The sequence below is a fragment of the Medicago truncatula genome, chromosome 3, assembly GCF_003473485.1.
Source record: "Medicago truncatula cultivar Jemalong A17 chromosome 3, MtrunA17r5.0-ANR, whole genome shotgun sequence".
NCBI classification, from domain to species: domain Eukaryota; kingdom Viridiplantae; phylum Streptophyta; class Magnoliopsida; order Fabales; family Fabaceae; genus Medicago; species Medicago truncatula.
Window position 1 is genome coordinate 42,738,234 of NC_053044.1, and position 13,295 is coordinate 42,751,528.

Here is a 13,295-nt window from a genome sequence, read left to right on the forward strand (position 1 = left end):
AAGACGAGATATAGGGATAGTCATTATTAAAACAAATAAAATTACAAAAAAAAAAAAACTTAAAATGCAATACAGCACCGTAAGCACACAACACACCCAAAATGATTCCTTAAAAAAAAAAAAAAAAACACACCTAAAATGAAACACACATATATTAATTAGTACAATAGACTCAAGTCACAAAAAGAGTTTATTGGAGGCTAAATAGAAAAATTAGAGAAAAAAATATCGTTTTTTTTCTATGTTCAAATCAAATGAACCAAGTCTCTATTTATAGATAAAAAATGAAAAATTTTGGTGAAAAAATTTTTACTACGAAATACTTGACTTCAAATAATTAGGATGAGATAAAAATTTGAAAATCACAACAACCAATAGGATTTTGCCAAGTGTATTAAATTAAACCAATAGGAAATTGTTGGACCCAACACCCTCCACCACTATCTCCTCATTCCACGGTTGAAAAAATTCAACCTCAAATAATCAACATGCTTTTCGACATGCTATTACACCAATTCAATAGTTGAATGTTTTTTCAATACCCCCATTGTAAATGGTCTAATTGAAGGAATCTAAAATGTAGATTTTTTTGTTATAATAGTGATCGGATGATGTATATTTTTAAAGTTTCAAGGTGTTACTACAAAATATACATTTAACATCACGGGGGTTTCAGTTTTCACATCAGCACGAAAAATTTCTGAAGGAAAAGATACACACTGTGAGTTTTTACATCAGTTGACATAAGCACATGAGGGGAATTCTTAATAGCATATAAAATTTACATCAGTGGATAATTGAAATGAGGGGAAAAACACGCGGTGGCATTTTCGCAATTTGAGTAAATTTGGTATTTTACATGAGTGGAGAAAAACACATGAGGGGAAAACCAATTTATCACTATTTTCCTTTGGCCTCTCCTCGTAAAACACAATTCTCAATTTTTTTTCTCTCTCACCTCTCACACTGGCCGTCAATCAAGAACCCTGACCTCAGTTCCATCGCCATTTTCACAGATCATATATCTCATACTCTACATCACTTCATCACTCAACACAACACCCAAACACCATGCCCCAATCCCTTTTTCTATGTTCACTCTTACGGCGCAATTCTCATCTCTTACGGTGGTTCTCGCGGCCATATACGGTGCTTCTCCGATTTCGATTTTACCTTCATTGTTCGGTTAGATTTCTCAACTTCACTTCCAATTTCTAGATCTGTTTTTTCTCTCTTGCTATTGTTTCAATTGCAATTCATCGATTTTAGTATTTTCGTGTTCTGAATTTGGCAACTGAAAACCTAATTTAGGGTGTTTGTGTTTTGTTTTTAACAATTTTGATGGTTTTGCTGAACTCGATTATTCATAGATATGTGATAGTTGATGGAGTTGTAGTTAATCACTTTATTCATATGCTCATAGTGTTTGTGTTTTCACAGATCTGGACCGTTTTCAGAGATTTGTTGTAGTCTTTCGCTGAATTGTCATCATATCCGTTTTCCTGCTTTCACAAACAAACGTCGTCCTCGTTCCTGCCATTAACAGATGTAAAACCTCGGTTGGAAATTTGGTGACGTGAAGCTTTACCAATCTGTAAGCTTTATCAGATTTTATCAGTTTGATTTTAATTAGGTTTTGATTTTTCACTGAATATAACCATCAGTAACTTGATTGTGTTTGTTTATTAACTCTTGAATTCAATCCTAATTGCTTCTTAGTAATATATGATGTTGATAAATTTTGTATTTGTTAGCTTCACTGTTATATTACTATTGATTTTATATTTACTTATTTTGTTTATTCTAAATAGCTAAGAAAGTAATGGGCTGATTTCACACAACAAATTATCAATGCATTGTTGGTCACATGTTTGTGGTTTCTCTATCTGCTATCCCAAATAGTTCTCTGCTGCGTGTTAATAGAACTATCTATATGATCATGAAGGGATAATAGTTATTGAGAGGGATATGCCTCTTTATTGAGAGGGATAGGCCTAGTACAGATTTTGTGATAAAAGAAATTGAGAGTAATTTTATTATTTTTGTATATAGTTTCTGTCACTACTATTCTAATTTTTATTATCCTTAGACTGTTTTTTTTTTTTTCACCATTCCTTTTGCTTTTTGAGGGTTTTGGCCTAACTCCCTCTTGTATATATATATATTTTTTCCTTTTTAATAATATATATCAAGTAGTACACAGTAGAGAATGAGTGTTTCAGTTAGGTGTCAACCTAATTGAGATTTTTTGATTTTTTTTGATGCCTAACCTATCTCTTGGGTTATCGAAAAAAAGACTAATTGAAAATTTTGATATCAAAATCCATAGGAAAAAAAAAAGAAGAAATTTTGAAATTATGAACATACCGAGAGATAGATAATAAATTAACAAAGCAATCATGAAAGTGCAAGCGTAGTAAAGAAGCACCCATACGGTTCTCTCTTTGAACTGCAGCTTTAACAACACTTCTAATAGTACTCAAAGCATTAAGGTATGTGTAGTCATAGTAATTTGTTGTGAGTGCTGAAAATGTTGTTGTTGCAAGAGCTGCTAACACTATTGTGTGGAAGAACATTGATGTATATTTATTAGTGACACAAGAAACGTGAGCATGCATTAAAAATACCTAGTGAGTGGTGGACTAAGCCTAAAATTCATATTATGTGAAACACGTGGAAGGTGTCTCTTCCGATTGGTTTAACCTGCCCATTATCACTTTAATTTAATTAATTCATATAAAATAGGCGAAATCAACTTTGAATCCTATTTTACTCATTCTTAGTTTTTATTTTGAGGGGTCATTCTTAGTTTATTAACTATTATCATGTATTCTCAATAAAGAGGCATATATTTTCAAATTGGCCTATAATTTTGGGATAATAGTTATTGATTTTATAACTATTATCATGTATTCTCAATAAAGAGGCATATTAACTATCTATATGCTCGTGAAGAGATAATATTATAACCAAACTATCCTGGGTTCATTCGGGTTTTTTAACTGAGATTAGGCTTTATCAAGAACGGCCTATAATTCAAACCTTTCATAGGAGTGCCCAAAAAAATCATGTATTAAATGGAAGTGAGAACAAGTTACGCTCTTAGATTAAACATGGAGTTCTTTTGATTTCAGGGAAAACATTTCCAACACTTGATCCACGCACAGGGGAAGTGATTGCTCACGTTGCTGAAGGTGATGCTGAAGATATTAACCGTGCAGTTTCAGCAGCTTGCGAGGCCTTTCATAATGGACCTTGACCTAAAATGAGTGCTTATGTAAGCATTTCCTTCAGCGTGTCCTTTCTTACATGAACTTATATGAGTTTTAAAATTACGTTGATGATGACTTATTGCTGCGTTTTGCTGATTTGGTTGAGAAGCACAATGCCGAGATTGCAGCTCTGGAGGCATGGAACAATGGAAAGCTTTATTAACAGGCTGACAAAGCTAACGTACCTATGTTTGTGCGTTTATTTCGTTATTATGCTGGTAAGATCAGTAACAACAACTACTACATGTTCCTTATGCCAATGCTTTTTAAATTGTTGTAAAAAAAAAAAGAATCATGCTAATATCCCCATTGTACGATGGTTAGTTGGCTCTTAGCTGGCCATCTGTCACTGGACATCTTCATTGCTTCTCATTTTTGTGTAATTCACTTTCTATTGGATTCTTTACATATGTAGGACTTGATTTTTTTCTCTCTCTAGAAAAGCTTATGTGCACACTGTTTTTGCAGGATTATGGTATCGATTTTGACGATGATGATTAGAATGTGGCGCTGTTTTGGTGCAAATATGGCAGTAAATTTTGCAGCTGTTGCAAATGCGGCTGTAAATTATGTAGGAATATAAAGCGCTCAAATAGTAAGTTTAATCTTCCTTTCTATGTAATGTGCATAAGTTTGTTTTATTTTCAACATGATTATTCAATTCCTACACCGTGGCCTTCTCTACTTCGTTTAAAAATTCTTTTTGCATTTTGAATTTTGGGTTTCATCCTCCGTCACGTCTTCATCCCCTCTTCAATTGTAGAAATGATTTATAGAGAAACACTTTTACAATTAACTTTCATTTAATATAAGCGCTTAACTAAGTGTGTGAATATAAGTTGTTTACATAAATGCTCCCTCAATTGCTTGCTTTTTTGTAGATATTGTAAGCTAACTAGTTTTTGCACATATCACTAATAGTCTATATATCACATAGTTGATTCTGCTTGAATGCCAAGATGTTAGGCATTAACGAGGCTCAATTAACAAGACTCTTGATTGTGTTCTGTGCTTGTTGCAAATTTAGAGTCTTGTGCTTACAGTTTAGTCATCAGTGAGTCATGTCTGTCGTGCTCTATTCCATGAAACTTAATGCAGGAATAAAATGTTATTAATTTGTTTTACCCTCTCATAATGCATGAATCATTATATCATCAATAACTGGGTGATTACTAGGCATTCTCTGCTAAACTAAATTTGTTGTCAGATATCCATGATGCTGATTAGTTGTCCAAGACGTAGGCTATTGAATCAGGCCTCTTCTATTTTCACTTGTGTGTTTACACTATATTCTGTTGAGAGTATACTTGTGAGGGTTATAAATGAATTTTTGTATTTGTTAGCTTATTAACTTCCTTTTTGGCATTAAAATATCCATATTTGTTTTCATATTTTTAATATAAATAAAAGAAAAAAACATGGTCGCAAGCTGAATTTGGTACGCAGTTTTAAAAAAAAAATGCCTATTTTTTTTTTTTAAAAAAAAAAGTAGATTTCACATCAGTGGGACAGAGGATTGATGTTAAATATACTTATTTAACTTCAGTGTCTATCACACAACTGATGTAAAACCCGTGATCTTAAATTTTAAAGAGAACGTATCACATCAGTGGGAAAAGGCCGGATGTGGAAAATTTGTTATCACTTTACATCGGATGCCACCTGATGTGAAAAGTACTTTCCAACTGATGTAAAAACTCATTTCTGTAGTAGTATCATTCTCAAGATAAACTTTCTCTTTTAAGCTTCTTAACTAGTGCCCTAAGGACATTTGCCATTGTTAGCATTTCCAAAAAAAATAAAAATAACTATAATATTATGCATATTCTAATAATAAACAAATTCATATCATATTTAAATAAATATTAAAATTTTATTTTTAATTGTAAGACAAATATTTTTAAACAAGTGTTAAAAGTATATATATGTAATTATAAATTTAATAAATTAGAAGGCCATAGTCATACACTGAACCATCCGATATTTTTCTCCAGTTTTGACCGATATCAACTGATTCTTTGACATGACAAATCCAATAATTAGATGGGACCGGTTATCTTTTGGTTCGACCGTTAACTTAAGAGTTTTTTTTTTCTAAAAAAAAAACTTAAGATATTTTATAACACTAAATATTGGTAAGCCAGATATTTATACGGTGGCCAACAATTGCTTTTTAAAAATGACCCACAGAATTACCCTTCTTCAAAATTACACAAAATTAGAGTTTTTTTTTTTTTTGGTGGTAATCCCGAACCTTACATATATTATCTATTGTCTTTACCGACTAAATACTAAATTAAGTTCACGATGGCACACAAAATTAGAGTTTAGTATCATATATACGTGTTCACCAGAAATAGTTCATAAATAATGTCACAATCAAAATTGCTCTTAACCTGTTCTGTAAAAACAAGCGCACTAGATAATGGAATCATGAGATAAAAATGACATTATTTAACGTTTGTTCATAAAAATTCACTAGATAAGTGGATATATTATGTTAAAAATATAGCAATAAGACATTGTACAGAACAGAGACATTCATTGTTCCAACGTTATTATTCAGAAAACTCCAAAGTGAGTCATGGACAAAGACCACCGCTCCACGTTGTTGTTACTTCTATACCATACCCTCTTTGAACTCCATGCAGGTGGCAGATGAAGAACAACATCATCATCATGATTATTCTCTACTTTCTCCTCATTTTCCGCTAAAGAATGACCCGTTGAATGTGACCTCGGTAAAGGAAACTTGTCCAACATTCTCAATTCCCGTAAACGGAAAATGTCTTCATCAGCCATTACTACCTCTTCTTCTGAAACCCTAACGGTGTTGCTCTCTTCTTGTTGTTGCTCCGTTGATTCCGTCGCGGCATCGATAGGGATTGCAATGTCGGGAACATCGGGGGTAAGTTTGGAGCGACATACAGGACAATTCATATGAGATAATAACCAAACATCAATACAATCTTGGTGAAAAATATGGTAACATTTTGGCAACAACCTTATTTTATCATTGTGTTGAAACTCATTCAAGCAAACAGCACATTCAAATGTGGCTTTACCTATTTTGTGGTCTTTCACGGCGGAGTAAACGAGGACAGGGCATTTGTGGATGATTTGACGGTTGAATTCACGGCGGAATAGGTCGACGGCAGCGGTGATGGGATTAAGGCGATTGTGGTCGTAGGAAGAGAAATGGTGGAGGATGAGTGCAAATAAGGGCATGAGTATTAAGCCGAATAAAAAAACAATAAACATGATGATCATTGTTGCTTTAAGCCTTTAAGGTTGTCTTTTAATAAGGTTGTTGTTCCTAACGGTGGATGTGATGTTGTTGGTGATTGTGCATCAGTGTATGAATGGAATAGTAGGACCATTAGGAAGAACAATTGGAATAATTTCATTTTTCAACAATGATTCTTAGATTGATCAATCTAGAATAGAATACTAGTTGGAGTAGTAGAAAGCATTAACACGAGTAGTAGAAACTATATATATAGAGATGGATCATGGCTTGTTACTAGTATGAACTTGGGCAGAACTGAAACAAATAGTACTTCCTCCCTCCGATAATATATATAAGAAAATATTCTTTTTTTAAATATATAAAATAATTAATGTATCTGGTCTTCATTTTAAATTAGATACATTAACTATTCAATGTACATAAAAAAGAATCTTTTTTTATTTATAGGATCAAAGGGAGTATTAATAAGACAAATTCTTCTTTAAATAAGGATAAGGATAGAGAGCGCTTCTTAATGATAAAAAGATAAAGAAGAGATTTGTCTTTGGTACAAGATTTGACTCATTTTATTGATCATTGTACTAGAGAAAGTACAAAGTCATATATAACGTACTTAATGAGTCATCAATATTTTAGATTTGATGAGTCACTTTTTTGCATATAATAATGCATTGTCCCCGCCAACTGAGCTATGCTCACGGGGACTAATGAGTCACTTTTTAATGACAATATATTCACTCTATTTCTTAAGTTTAATGATAATTCTTTTGGATTAGACCATTACTCTCCTGTGCCTCATAGTTGTTGCTTCATTGGTGCTAGTGACCTTGCTCGTAACAATGAAAATATCTCAACTTAAAGCTTTGTTGAACACCTGAAGGTGGAGTATATTTATTTTCCAAATTACCAAGGATTAAATATTTTAAGTATTTGAATATTGAATTAGATTATTTTGGTTCTCACAAAAAATATGGAGTTTATATTAGTTCTAGAAAAAAATGTGGGGTCCAGCAACTCCCACATGGCCAACATAGGTTTGACAAAATGGAAGATTGCATGTGATGATAAGTATTAAGGTGCATGGTGTACACATAGTGTAGTGTACGAGTAACATATGTTGTGATGCATGCATTGCAAGAGACACATGGTGTGATGCATGTTTTGCAAGGGACACTTGGTGTTTTGCATGAAAAGCAAATGACAAGTGTCTTCATGCATGTAAATGAACTTTGGCTTGCTTCTCCTATAAATAGAACCATGAGTAAGCATTCACAACACACCACAAGATAAGAACAACAAAAAGCAAGAGAGAAAGAGAGTCTTGCTCAAATGAGAAAAGTGATCCTCATGGAGAGTTCCTTTGTGAGAGAAATAGTGAGCCAATTTGTGAGAGTGTCCTTACAAATTGAGAGATATATTGTAGTTAGATCCACCTAAGGGTGAAGTTGTTGTATTCCCTTTATCATTATAGTGGAAGTTTAAGAGGCACAAGGGTCCCGTGATTTTTCCTTCATCACATTGAGAAGGTTTTTCACACTAAAATTATCTTCGTGTCATTACACTTATATTTCACGTTTCTGCTAATGCGCTATTTTAAGTTCATGAAGGAGGGAAATTATGGAAGTCATTTCCCAACAAAAAAAAATTGCTATTTTTACAAAAATAAATAGAATCAACATAGTCTTTGAACCAGTATATTTCAATGAATCATCATATCTTAATCTTAAATGATGATAAAGATTGTTAGGTTATTGATGCGGCATTAACCGTGTCATTTATGTGAAACTAATCATCAAGGGGCAAGTAAGTCCCTGGTTCCTTTAATAATAATAAAAATCTCAGGTTAATAGGAAAAAAAAATGACCAAAAGAAGTGATATTCATTAGAGTATATTAGAACATAACGGAAATTCAACATTGCTGAAAATAAAAAGGATAAATTTGTGAACAAGTTCACAACATTTAAGTTAATAGCATAAAATAGAAAAATGAATACAAATAATGTAATTAAATCAAGATTACCGAATACACATTCGCAACATTGAAAATCTAATCATTTGTTTGAATTGAACTTTATTTGCCGCTCCAAACTAAACAAACAACGCAGCAAAACATGGAATCAACAAACATTGCACCAAGACGAAGAACAAAACAACGTTACACTGAGACGACGAGTGATTTTGAGTAAAATAAAAAATTCAAAACCATCCCTTAATGAAGAAAATGGAAGAGAAATTATCTAGATAGAAAAGTAGAGTCAGCTTGTTGAAGAAAGAGTGAATTTTTAAGAATACAAAACTAGAAAGGAAAGGATACTACAAATTATAGAAAGAGGAATGTGACGGAGTGGAAGTGTGGAAAGAGAATGATCTTGAATTGCAATCTCTCTCATTTATTCCCCTCCATGTGAGCAGTGGCGGAGGCAGGATTATTATAAAACATGGACAAAACAAATTTGCAACATATTTATCAGGGTTTACATGAGAAATTGCACGTAAACAATTAAAATAAAAATTAAAGAAATTGTCCAATTTATAAAGGCTGTCCGAGCTCGTCGGGCCTTGAATCTGCCACTGCATGTGAAGTCCATTTCGGCGAGTACCAGTGTTTTTGCAGTTCGGTGTTTTTTAGATCAGATTTCGTTCACTTCCCCTTGCGATTTCTTTCTTATTTCTACTTGGTTTTGTTCCTATTCAACGTTTTGAAAGTGATAGTGTTCCTAGGTGAGTTTTTGCATGGTCCAATTGTAAAATTTCCCAATATTAGGCTCATATATCTTTACCGGCTGGAACCTGTAATTTCCTAGTTCAGTGGTATCTAACCGGTTATGTACATCAATATTTTTTTTTTACAAAAATGTCAACAAATAAAAAATGGAACAAAATTTCTCTTTTAGAAGGAAAATATAGCGTCAGTTTTCAAACTAAATAATTCCTTGTCAATAATATATATTTATATAAACTGAAAAAAAATATTACTTTTTTTTTCTCGCTAAGACATAAAATCCACATAAATTAATCCCCGTGAGCTTAGCTCAGTTGGTAGGGATATTACATTTTATAGCAGGAGCTGGGGTTCGAACCCCGACACTCCATTTCTTCACAATTAAATTGTGTGAGCTCTAGCCATTATGGCTACTTGACAAAAAAAAAATCCACATAAATTAGTTATACAATAGATTTTTCGTCCCTAAAAATATAGTTAATTTTAATTTTAATTTCTCAAAGACAGCAAAATATTTTTATCCTAACAAAAAGTTTTTTTTTTGTTTTTAAGTCAATTTATGTTCATATTAATGTCAAGATTATCACTCTTTTATGTTCAAGATGTATCCACGTATGTCTATTTATTATGTTCAACATTTGTATGCCCGTATTATGCTAAAGAAATGTCAAACACGTGTCAAGATTATATTTATGAAGGACAAATAAACAAAACGATTTTTTTTTTAGAATGAAAATATTTTGTTTTATTTTTTTAGAATAGAATCAAAATTGCTTATATTTTTAGAGACAAAAAACTTATTTAACCCTTAATAATATTTATGAAGACACCTAGAAAAATATTTATGAAAGATACAACAAACAATATTGTTTGTGTTAGCCCTTCAGTTCTTGGGGAAAGAGGGCTCTAATAATCCGATGTTTAGACAAATGTAAGTAAAGTCTGATCTAAAATTGTTGATATATCCAGAAATCAAATTTAAATTCTTTTATTATTAACCACTTGAGTTCAATTACTTGATTTTTTCTTTCAACTCAAAATAATAAATAGAAGCTAACAGTGTTAGTATTGGAAAAGTCAAAACATATTTCAATAACCACAAATTCAATTATAAATGTGCGATATTTCAATTTTATATTTTTAAATCCATATAAATTGTGCATTAAAACAAATGCATATAAATTTAGGTCACTTAATATTTAAACCTTACAAGTTACCTCTTTCAAAAACAAAAACAAAAAAACCTTACAAGTTACAAGTCAATAAGACAAAGCAATCCTAGCCATCCCTATTAATTTATATTAAATCAGTGGTTGAGTTTAGATGAGTTTAAGAAATTTCCCCATGCTAAACGTCGCCGTGTTCCTATTCAGCATTTTTTGCTCTATATGTTGCTAACTCAGAAGGTACCAATGTTACTTATTTTACGTAAAATTATTTGGATGGTATTTTAAAGAAAACTATTTAAACAAATTAAATTGTTTCCTTCGTTCTTCTATTGTAAATTTTTGTGTGCTCTAATAGTCGAGAGTTTCTATTTTGTGAATTGTTTAATGGTGGTGAATTTACGTTGATAATTTTAATAGACATTTTTTACCCTCTTTAATTGTTGAGGACCTAACATTAACAAGAAGCCAACATAGTTTTCATTATTTTATGGTTGTGGACAATGTTTAATTTTATTTAACTTTGGTTTACATTGTATTTTAAGGTTGTAATGACAACTTATGTTGCTTTCATCTACTATAGTGGTGGTCATCTTTCATGATGAAATATATGAATGTAGTGGTAGACAACATGCTTTGAATGGTCCTTTCCCAAAAAAAAAACATGCTTTTTGAATGACATTGACTTCAACAACGTCAAAAAAATAGACATTGACTTAGACAATTGTTTGAATTGGTGACATTGTTCAAGAACATGTTGACTCGATCACTATGCACTACATTCAATTGTCCTTCAATATTATTAATGGAGAAAATTATATTCACCATAATACCATCATATCCACTTTCAATAAGATCAAGCATACGGTGTGAAACAGTCAACTAAATCATTTGTTTTGAAACAGAAGAAGTATGTCTTTAAAATGAAACTATCATTGATTGGTGGTGCAACCAAATTATATTTTGATATTGTCTATAATTTCATCTGATCGATCTCATCAACTTACCATCATTCGACAATTTTATTTGTTTATCCTTAAATAATAATATATCAAATATTTTTTTCCTGTCATATCGAAGTTTGAATTGCAATAACATACATACATAAGTAAATTTCACAAAAGAAAAACGTTGCATATGCAAGTTAAATTAAATTCGTCCCACAAGACATGCCAACTTATTTATCCTTACTATGTTGAGAATTGTTCTTCTCCCATTTAAAAATGCTCATTTTCCTAAAAAAGTCGAGTGTGAGCGTAGCACGAGAATGAACACTAATAAATGGGAGCCGAGCAATTCTCTACTATGTTTTTGGGCATGAATGGAGCTCTCGGCCCATACTATAACTTCAATTGGTCCAAAGACTAGGAGTGCTACTTTCCTCATACTACAATATCTGCTCAGATTTAAATTAAAAAAATTAAAAAAACTTCAAATTTGTGTGGTATGTATGTGTGCTTGTGAACAATTTGTATGAACCATATGTATATTTCCAAAATGATAGAGTTTTTACTTTTAAAGCAGTAGTGGAAAAAACATGCTGGTGAACGTGGGTTCATGTGTTGGTAATAGTATGATGAAGCATCAAATGCACGACACATGAGGATTCAGAACCCACCAAGATTCTTCCCAATCTATCTGGATAGATAAATCATAATTTGATAACCCAATAATACCATAGCACAAAAACATGTATCTGTTAACTTGCAGTATATTGATATTGAGTACAGCTCAGCTCACAATCAAAAAATGATTTTGGAAACACCAAACATGAATGAGTCAAATCAGAATATATATATAACTCACTCTTTTGTCTAATCTATTGCCTATAAAATGTTTCTTGTCGCTTATGATTGTGACCTTTATGCATGATTGTAATTTTCCTCTTACAATAAACGCATAAACAAATAGAATTCTACTGCGATTGTGACATTTTTTCACAAACCAAGATTTAATTTGATCTTTCACAATTTTTTCGATGATTTAATTTAGTCATGGACAAAAAATCAAATCAAATTAGTCACTAACATTTTTAATTAAAGACAAACTTGTTCTTGTTAAAAATGTCATTGGGCCGCGAGAAATTTACGAGGAATCAAATTGAGTCTTTTACTGATCTTTTCATTCCAAGTCTCCATCTAGAATCGACCAAAAAGTGCACCATGAATAGAATTGTAGACCCACTGCACTGCACTATGAATAGCATTTTCCTTTTGTCTATCCTCCCCGTGTACAATAAGCTGTGAATAATTGAAAATCAATTCGGTCTGCGGATTAATTTGCTTAATTTGTAGCAAACACTAGTGTCTACGGGCTATAGTTATGCTACAAAAGAAAAGGGAGCATACTATAGATGTATACCCAGATTTTGCTCAATTTCCAGCTATTATAAATTTCTTAAATGCATAAATTAATGATTAATTATTCAACTGTGAATAAATTCTTAGAAGTTTATAGATGGATTTTTGCAGGAAGTGATTTCATTTTTCAGAATTATCAAAGAAAAATAAGATATTCATAATGATGATGATATCGATGAAAGAAATTATTTGTGAAAAGTGACAATTGACCGAAATCCATAAAAGAGATAACATCGGATAATGGAGGTGTACCTTAAAATATGTACATTCTAACCCTCAAATTAGTATAACAATGAGTTATTATACGGGACTTATGCAGGGCTTGTTTGTTTAAAAAATAAATAAATTATGTTTTAGTTATATTTGTGTGTAAGCTTTTTTTTTTAGATATCATGTCGTTAAAATATGATTCTTATGTTGAAAACGAAATAGCTATTTTGACAAGTTTCTTTAAAAAAAAATTAATAGGAATGAGAAAAGTTATAGTTTATTTTTTGTGGGGAAAAAGTTATAGGTTATTGTGT

The 13,295-nt window shown here is 31.7% G+C and overlaps 1 protein-coding gene and 1 long non-coding RNA gene across 2 annotated transcripts; one reads left to right on the forward strand and one right to left on the reverse strand.

Moving 5' to 3' along the window:
• The first annotated feature begins 918 nt into the window (after positions 1-918).
• Positions 919-4,671, forward strand: LOC112419875 (uncharacterized). The gene is made up of 5 exons (XR_003009942.2): positions 919-1,185; positions 1,441-1,594; positions 3,135-3,277; positions 3,382-3,490; positions 3,741-4,671. It is a non-coding gene; the product is annotated as an uncharacterized lncRNA (long non-coding RNA).
• Positions 4,672-5,834: 1,163 nt separating this feature from the next.
• Positions 5,835-6,500, reverse strand: LOC11417614 (E3 ubiquitin-protein ligase ATL6). Its single transcript, XM_003601865.2, has one exon. The coding sequence runs from the start codon at positions 6,498-6,500 to the stop codon at positions 5,835-5,837; it is 666 nt and encodes a 221-aa protein (XP_003601913.2).
• Positions 6,501-13,295: the final 6,795 nt, after the last annotated feature.

Excerpts from the sequence above, each read along its gene's own strand:
- LOC11417614 (XM_003601865.2), bottom strand. The coding sequence starts at position 6,500 with ATGCCCTTATTTGCACTCATCCTCCACCATTTCTCTTCCTACGACCAC.